The sequence below is a fragment of the Hipposideros armiger genome, unplaced genomic scaffold (assembly GCF_001890085.2).
Source record: "Hipposideros armiger isolate ML-2016 unplaced genomic scaffold, ASM189008v1 scaffold_71, whole genome shotgun sequence".
NCBI classification, from domain to species: Eukaryota; Metazoa; Chordata; class Mammalia; order Chiroptera; family Hipposideridae; genus Hipposideros; species Hipposideros armiger.
Genome location: NW_017731421.1, coordinates 3,284,296 through 3,293,690, shown reverse-complemented (window position 1 = coordinate 3,293,690; position 9,395 = coordinate 3,284,296). Strand labels below are relative to the sequence as shown.

At 44.0% G+C, this 9,395-nt stretch overlaps 1 protein-coding gene across 1 annotated transcript in view; it reads left to right on the top strand.

Moving 5' to 3' along the window:
• Nucleotides 1-9,395, top strand: part of RFX4 (regulatory factor X4) — a 162,590-nt gene that overhangs the window by 42,266 nt on the left and 110,929 nt on the right. Inside the window, exon 3 of the mRNA XM_019642582.1 lies at nucleotides 1,322-1,382. Within this exon, the coding sequence (XP_019498127.1) occupies nucleotides 1,322-1,382 (61 nt within the window). The remainder of the gene's footprint in view (nucleotides 1-1,321; nucleotides 1,383-9,395) is intronic.

The following is a 9,395-nucleotide window of genomic DNA, read 5'->3' as shown; positions in this document are numbered from 1 at the left end:
ATTTTTTTTCACTATCTGCCACTGTGTGTAAGAGAATACATCTTAATCTGAATTATACCAATATTGATAAATTTTCATCAAGAAACCATTTTCTGAGCTCAACTTTATTAAGCTAATTTATTGTAAATGATTTTTCAATACAGTATATTTCATTTTCTTCCATTTTCCTTTTACTTAAATTATTTTCATGGGTACAAATTCTTTTTTATATACATTTTACACAACAGATTTATTTCATTGACCATTTTATGTTCTTATTACATTTTGTTGATTATGTTTTTAGGTTTTGACGTTAGTAATTTTCTTTTGAGATTGTTAGGTGTACTAGTCTTCTTGGATCAAATGTTGTGGATCAAGAAATTTTATTTACGTTGACTATTTTTATCAATAATCCTCATTTGGAATTGGATGAGACTACTTATATGTATTTCTCAGTTAATCCATGATAAAATTATGGTCAATTCTTCTTAGGTATGCAAGGATTGATCTGTTGTTCAGATTGCTATGTTGCAGAGGGCGACAAACTAGAACCCCACAGATAAATCTGACCTGATGCCTGTTTTTGTAGGGCTGTGAGCAAAAAACGTTTTTAACAGATGAATATTTATAATCTGTTTCATGATAGGGAATGTAAACTGTGAGCCCCAATTAAGAAAAATGTTGCCTTCTACCCCCAAATAATTTCATTCTTATTAATAGATCTGTATTACAAAAACTGTACTCAGTTACTATTATTGTATTTTGAATTTTGCCGATAAGATTTTGTGGAATTTTTTGTTGATGTTGTTATATAAATATTACATAGTGTTCTGGATTTTGCCTCTTGGCCCCCACACCCTAAAATAGTTACTGTCTGGCCCTTTACAGAAAGTGTTTGCCAACCCTGCTCTGTTGTATTGCTAATCTGATTCTTCTGAACACTTAAACTCTCCCTACCCCACAGTCTGCTCCTTTGGAGTTACAAGGAGCAAATGGGGAGTGTGTTCTTAGGGTCCAGTTGTCACATCAAATGTCCAGCTTCAGATGGGAAAATAGTAAGTTGGGTGAGTCCAGTCATATTGTTCAGCGAAGAGAGAGAGAGCTCTTCAAACTGTAATGCATTGTCAAATAAAAATACAAATTGATGTAAGAGTTTTCTGTAAAAGTCCATTTCCCTTTTTTTCTTATTGAAGTATGAGTCTGACATGTTGGAAAATCAAAAGTATCATTGCTTTCAAAGCATCAACATTTGAGAGATAAAGAGTGTTTTGAAATTTGGGAGAACTGAAAGTCCTTTTACTTTTTCCTACTGAAGTTAGCTCACTTTTCTTTCCTTTAACAGATGAGGAAAAAGAAAATAATAGAGCATCCAAGCCCCACTCCACTCCTGCTACTCTGCAATGGTAAGTTCCATTTTTAGCAAGTTCTCTCTTGATAGGATGCTCATATAACGATATCTTTCTACCGAAAGGACAGCATATTACTTGGCTGTTTTGTATTGTCATAATAACTTGACATCCAATAGCCTACCTGCAATCTATTTAATTTGCAGGTATGTGTAAAATGCTCAACTTGGATCTACCTTGGAGATTTGAATTTTCATAATTATTTTACTCTGGGGTAGATTTTTTCCCCCATCATCGAAACACCAGCAAGGACTAGATTCCACATGGATGCCATTAATTGATTTTAATGGAATCCATTGCTTTAGTTAATAATGTTGTGGCACACTATAGAGAAACATAGGTATGTTCACCCCGAACAATGAGTCCTTAATGAATTAACAATTATTTGCAACTATACTACAATTATTTTAACATTAATAACATTAATAAGAGTTATCTACAATTATTTTAACATTATAACATTAATAAGAATTATCTACTAGAGTGGCTTTCTTGTTAATGTTTGGAATTCCTGGACTTGAGGTCACATTTAATGATGTTGTTTAAGTGGTTGCACTCACGTCTGATATTTACAGGTAAATTCTCCTGTAAGAGCTTTACGTGGAAATCATGTTGTTGCTGTGTCACCACAGCTGTCAATGCCCATGATTCGCCCCTCGGGGGATCTTGTCCATTAAAGGCTATTACTCCCCTCACAGGGCAGCCCAGCAAACCTGAAGGAATTAAGGAACAAAGGGGAGGGAAAGAGAAGTGGGGCGGGGACAGGAATTACAATCTGTTTTGTGCCAGCCTCCTTTCCGCCGGGCGTTTTGTACACGTGCCTCCGTTCATTCTCACCGTTCTATGAAGCTGGTATTGGTATGCCCATTTTACAGAGGAGGAAAACAAAGCTTAGACAGTTAAATCATTTGCCTGAATATAAACATGGCCATGAAGTGGCCGAGGCAGGCACCTGGCTGAATCTCTTTAACTGCACAGCCATGCTTTGGAAGAAGGGAAGAAACAAAATCAGGAAGGGTGGAGGAAAGAGGAACAGATCAGAAAAGGAAGCAGATGGGCTTTAATGAGCAAATCGTTTTAGATTCTTGAGTCTAATCCAGCCACAGGTGAGAGGAAAATAGCATTGGGAGAAAGCATTCAGGAACGTAACTCAATCCTGTCTAACAGGAGTCTCAACAGTCAACTCCTTTTGCTCTAAGGACAGCAAAGGTGGCTTTCAAGAGCTCTGTTTCCAGCCCTTTGGCTTGTTTCCATCTGTTTGTCCCTGTATTCTTTTTCTCATTGCATGGGCTGCTTTTTGCTTTGTTTAAAATTCTACTCTACTTCCCTGGTCAAATCTCCCCCTTCACCCTTCCCTCCAAACTAGGGACGCACAAGTTCCCATAATGCCAGGACATCAAATGAGGGAGATATTAACGTAAAGGAGTTTGGGAGTAGGAGTTTCAAGAAATGCAAGGAATCAACAGACACGCTTGCTTTCGTAGCCTGAACATGTTGTCCATTTCAGAATAAAAAACCGGAGAGGACTAGGAGAAAACCACCTTGTTCATGTCCAGTTTTCTGATTCTCTGACATCTGCCTGGCGACAGTGAGGCTGTAGACAGTGCGGTCTCTGCAGTCAGACTGCCAGGAATTAGCTCCCAGCTCTGCTACTTTCTAGCTGTGTAACCTTGGGTAAGGTCCTTAACCCCTCTGTGCCTCACTTGACTCACCTGTAAAATGGGCGTAGCAGTAGTATCTACCTCATAGGGGTCATGAAGAGGAAATGAGTTAATTATGTATAAAGTGCTTGAACAATTTGTGGCGTAGAGCAGTGCTGGGTAAATCTTCGCAGCTGACGGTCGCTCCTTCTGAGTCCCGCAGGATGTCTGGAGTAGAGCTTCGCTCCTTCCTGCGGTGTGCACAGTCAGTTCTTCTACGGTACCTCATTCTATGCAAAATACCTGTTTTTCTAAATTAAGGGTCACATCATTCCACAAGAAATTTCATCCTACAATTCATAGAGTTAGGCAGCGAATTCTTTTTTTTTTATGACATATCGGCCTTCAAGCCCAAATCAGATTTGAAAAAATATAAATGTTAGCCTTAGTATTACCCAAAGGCATCAAGTGTTCAAACATCAAATTGTTGTTCAGTTCTGTGTACATTATATTTTTAAGATAGAATTTAATCACTGACTCATTCAAAAAGTGTTTACTGAGCGCCTGCTATTTGCTAGGCCTGTTCTGGGCTCTGGGAATGCAGTGGTGGGTAAGATAGATGAAGAATAGAGGCTGATGAGGCCTCAGCAATCACGCTGGGAGTTTTGAAGTGGGACGGCCCTTCACAGATGACCAGAAATGAGGCAATGGCGGCCTTTACTCCCCCGCCTCACCCAGGCACTGGATGTAAGTTACCGCCGACATGTTCCGCTGAGGGCAGCTCCCCGGGAGGATCCGCCTCAGGAGCCAACCTCCCAGCCGGGGGGAAGGACGCCTCAGTCTTGAAGGATAACCTGGGCACACACCACAGCACCTGCTACTCTCTCCAGAGCTCGTTCGAGGAACTACAGAAGGCGGCCTGCGTGGTCGGAGCATAGGAGCAAGGAGGANTTTCTTTATACAAATTAAAAATTCACATATATAATTTCTTTTTACACAAAAAAGTATATGCATTGTGTTGTGGCTTGCTCTTTTCACTTAATGCAAAACCCTGGAATGTTCCATATCAGTAAGAACATAGAAGAGAACATCTTCATTCTTTTCTTGGTTTTAATCCTTTTGCACAGCTGTATAGTATTCCATTGTGAGCATGTATCATAATTTAGTGAACACTGGGCTGTCTCTAAATCTTGACTGTTCCAGACAAGCTATAATGAAGAACTTTGTGTATGGCTTTTCTCCATGTGTCCAGGTGTAGCTGTAGATTGTGGGATTGCTGGATAAAGGGCGTGAAGGATTTCAGTAGATTCTGCCAGATGACCTTCCATATGGGAAGGCACCAGCTCGTACTCCCCCTGCAAGAGATGAGGGCGCCTGTTTTCCACAACTTCACAGTGGGGCTGTGTGGTCGTGGTTTGGGTTTTCACCAATCCGATGAGTGAGAAATGGTATTTTAGTGTAATTTCCAGCCTTACTGATTGAGATTCACCATCTTTTCACATTTCAGGAACATTTGTATTTTTTCCCATCAACTGTGTGTCATGTGCTTTGCGTATTTTTTTCTCCTGGTTCTTGGTGTGTTTTCCTCCTGGTTTTAGTGGAGCTCTTTCTGTGGTGGGGAGATGAGGCCACTCTCCGTGGGATGATCGAAATTTTCCCAAGTGGGTCATTCTCTTTATACTTATGGCATGTTTTTCTCCCACATAGAAGCTTTGGTTTATTTAGGTAGTAAAATGTATCACTATTTTCTCTTATGACTTTGGGTTTTATATCAAAGTTAGAAAGGCCCTTTCCTTCTCCAGGGCTATGAAGGAATGCACCCAGAAGAGGTGGAAGGAAGCAGGTGTGGGGCCCCATCAAAGCAAAGCTGCCAACAGCACAGTTTTATTTGGGACGTAGCCCTGTTCCCACGGGGAGAAGGGTTTGCTGCCAGGGGCCGGTGCCCACTGCCAAAGGCCTGAGCCCAGGCACCCTGATCATCAGCTGGTGCCCTTTGCAGGGGCTGGGAAGGAGGTAGATGAGGGAAAATGAAATGTTTGGCAGCCCCTTGCTCCCAACAGGTGAGGTCTGTCCAGGTGCAGCCAAGATAGTATAATGAAAGGAAATAGAATTAAAACTTTGAAGTGAAACTCAAGACTTGCATAAACTTGAACCTTTTCTGGGATTTGAAAAGAAGTAATTAATTTAGAAACTTTCTCCCTCATACTAAGCTCTGCCACACTGGCTACAGGCAGGAAGCGTTCTAGAAGAAGTTTCCCAAATATTGCGAATCCAATCAGCATAGAGGCAGAAAAGAAATGATTAGGCAGATAATATGTTCCCTGAATTCTCCAGTCCAGTGCTCCAGGTTTGAAGAGAGAGTGAGGCTTATCAACGTTTGGGGTCGGGGAGGTCCCTCCACTGATGCCACCCACTGACTGTGTGACTTCAGACAAATCCTTTTACTTCTCTCAGTCTCAGTTTCTTCCTCTGTAAAAGAGGATAATAATTAGGACTAACATTGATTAAGCACTAATTATACATCAAGCACCTTATTTGATGTTTCACATGCGTTCAATCGTTCACTGTCTCCGGCAGCTGTGAAAATTAAATGCAATAACGTAAAGAGCTTTGCATAGCACCAAGCCCTCAATAAATGCTCCCGGCAGTATTGTTACTTTCTATGCTGACTGAAATCAGATGCATAGGCTCAGCATGTGATCATGGTGCTATCTTAGCCGTTCATTCATTCCACCAATATTCCACACAGCTCCCACTGTGTGTGTGGATGCTGGAGACAAAATGGTGAGCGTGGTCTGTGCCCTACAGAGCTTATAAACAAGCAAGGCAGATACACTGGTCAGTGAGCAGAGACCACACCCTGCGACAAGGACTTTGTTAGGGACTAGCCAGGGTGCTGTGGGAGCACAGGGTAGCAGCCAGTAACCCTGTCCCAGAAACTAGGCTTGCCAAATGTAGCCCCATGGGTAGGATGGGGACCCAGGCACACCGTCTCTCCAGAGTGACAACTATTATAGTTATAGGGAGCACTTAGATAGTAGGTACCTTGTGCCAGGTGGGGTTCAGTTAATCCTCACAGTATGTGCTTGGCCTTGTTATTACCTCTAATATACAGATACAGAAATTAAGGCACCGACAGGTCATTCCAGGTCACACAGCGAGCAAGTGGCAGAGCCAAGATTCAAGCCTGGAAATTTGGCCCCAGAGTTTACATGGGGAGATGGACCCAGAGAGGGGAGCAGAGCCGCTCACCACTGGGAACTGGACTGAGATTCCCTGAGGTGTGTGAGGAGCCGTGACTGCAAAGTGGGAGCAGAGCAGAGCGGCATGGAGAAGACCAGGCAGCGGGCGGCGTCCTGGCCGGAGGATTCGCAGCAGATCGCGACTCTCTGGCTTTGGTAGGGCGAGCAGGGTGGGCGCTGAGGGTGGACGGCCCAGCGTGTGCTGTGAACGGCTGCAGGAATCTTGCGGGCCTGGAATTCTGCCTTAGGGACGAATCTGGTTTGTGTTGAGGCATTTCTGCCTGTTAAAATGAAAAGGCCTTGGGCAGGACCAATTCCTAACGTCTCTATCAACTGTGGCTGTTTCCATCTACCTAAAAGGTGTTCTCCTGTCCTTGTTGCCTCGATGGCCCCTGTTCCTCCTTCAGATCCCAAGGCTGGGCTTGTATCCCGTATCTGGTGCTGCGACAGCACCATGAGCCTGCCATGCACAGCTCTGGCCCAGAACCTACATTTTATTTGCTGATAATTTGAACTCAAGAGAGCAGGGACCATGTCTGGTTTGTTTGTTTTTTCACCCTTTAGCCCCTGACATAGGGCTGGAACATAGCAGACAATCAATACATATTTGATGAATGAGTCGCCAGCATTTCAGGTGAATTAGGATTGAGAGCTTTCAGATGTGAAGGTCAGGCCTGCGTGTGACACCCCCTTTGGGGGAAAGACGCTGGGCGTTCGGATTGTGGGCACGAAGTCACTAGGGGTCTAGACAGGCCTGCAAGAGGCGGAAGGCTCCGGCTTGATGACTGAGCTGGAGGGTCCGTGTCGGCACCGGGGTAGACCAGTTCTTGTCTAAAGACTGGCAGTGGCCTCCATCTGTCAAGCACCAAGCGAGGCCCCAGTCTCCACTCACTGGCTGCATGGCCTCGTGCAAGTTATTCGGACTTGCCCAAGCTCCGTTCCCTTAGTTATCAAACAGGGAGAGAAAATGCCTTCAGAGCACTCTTGGCAGGAATAAAGTGAGACGGCATCTGAAAAGTGCTGCCCAGGGCCTGGCTTAAGTCCTTGGGCCATCAGTGCTCTTGTTATTGGCATGCTATTCTTTTACAAATGCTTCTAGTGCTAACATATATTAAATCCTCAAACCACCCTTGCAATATGTTATGATTGTTTTTAGATAAAGGCCCTCAGGCTTGGATGGGCCAAGTGACTGCTCAGGCTCCCACACAGAGGTAGGGGCTGAGCTGGGATTCAAACCCAGGTCGGCCTGCGCTCACAGACAGGTCTCTTTCCATCTCCTGGTATCAGCAATGGGCCATAATCAACTGGGGGTAAAATCTGACACACACAGACAGGTATCGCCTGAGTTGGAGGTGCTGTGCTGGAATCCCAGAGCGAGAAACTTCTCTGGCTGCCGCCGAATGGACCACTTGCGTTGCCCCTGGGCCCCAGGTGCCCTCCTTTGCGAGTTTCCTCATGCCGCCCCCTCCCCTGGAGCACCCCCTCCCTCAGTGTCCTCCTCTCAAAGCCTGACCTGTCCATGTAAAGGGGAATGGGGCAGGTTGCAAGCCAGGATGTGCTGTGTGGCCCTCGCTTGTTTTAAGTTAGGGGTCTGTGTGTGTGCTTGGGTGTGAAAGAGACCCCTGGAAAAAAGATGAGGTAAATAGGTTAAATCAACAATCATTCTCTCTGTTGAAAGGGGCGTGGATTTTCAGAGATTTCTATTTTCTCCATATTTTCCAAATGTCAAAAAAAAAAAGGACGTATATTACTTTTGCGAACAGAAAACAAAGTTTTTTTTAAAAAACCCTGACCGTCTCTTCAAAAGCCAGTTCAAGTGCCACCTCCAGTCTGGAGCTGTGTTGTCGTCCCCTGGCGTGTGCTTTGCAGGGTCCCGATGATGCAGTTGTCTTTGTTTTTGTAAATCTCCCCGAGCAGAGAGGTGACCTCCTTTGCTTTCCGTGGCACAGGCTTGGGGAACAGAATCGCCCCAAGGCCTCACCGCCTGCCCTCCTGCCCGCCACAGTAGCCCAGGGTAGCTCCTGCAGCTGAGTTTTCTGAGCTCTTAGCTTCTGTTGCGTTCCTTTCATGTAATCCTCCCAATGGCCTTTCAAGGTAGGCACTGTTATTACCCTCCGTTTAGAGACAAGAAACTGTCTTGAAGCTTAAACAGGACTACTGCGTTGTCAAACAGCATGTTTGCTCCACTCACCACGTCCAACAGGGACCTCTGAGAAGGTGGCATGCTCTTTCGGGTCCCCATGTCTTTGTCTATTCCTCGCCTTCTCCATCCTACCCCCTGACTTCATCCCACCTTCCCTGCTGTCTGGCTGCCATCTCAGGTCAGCTCACTTACTGCTTCTTCCAGAACCATTCTCGGACCAGCCTGCTTTTTCAAGCAGTTTGGGTAGGCGGGCTTCTCTCTGCCCATCCATCTCTCTGCATTTATCACTTCTTACTGAACGTGGCCTCTCTCTTCTCTGTTTTTCTCTTTACCCAGACTCCTGGACAAAAGTTTAATTTCTTTATCGCCAGTGTCTAGCTGGCACAAGTTAGGTATTCAGTGAATATTAGTTGAATCAATTAGTATGATCCTTACACTAGCCCTATAAAAGGACCATTTTGCAAATGAAGAAAAATGACTCCAAGAGTTGAGTACTTTGCTCAGTCATGGCCAGTAAGTTTCTGAATTGATTCTAGAACTAGGTCTTTGACACCTAGTCCAGGTTGGCTGAAATGCTGAAATTTAAAGAAGCAGGAAAGAAAAAAACAAAACACAATGCAGTAAGTTCTAAGGGGGAACAGAAATATTAATTATGTTTTAGCCTAAGCTAGGCAAAGGTATATTTAGGTTATCTATATATTTTACCTTGTTTGTTTTTCTTTAAAATGATCATGCTTTTTAATATAGACTTTTCTTTCTTTTTGATTATTTGCTTAGTATAGTTTTAGGAGTTGGCTTCTGCAGCCAAGTGGCTGGATATTTTAGATGGCTCTCAATATTATTGCCAAATTGCTGACTAAAAACATTGTACCAGTTAACACTAACTTCAGAGAAGTATGAGACTGTCAGTTTTGCCATTTACACACCAGCATTGGGGATTATCATTATTTAAAACTTTTGATACTTTCAGAGATGTAAAGCTGTG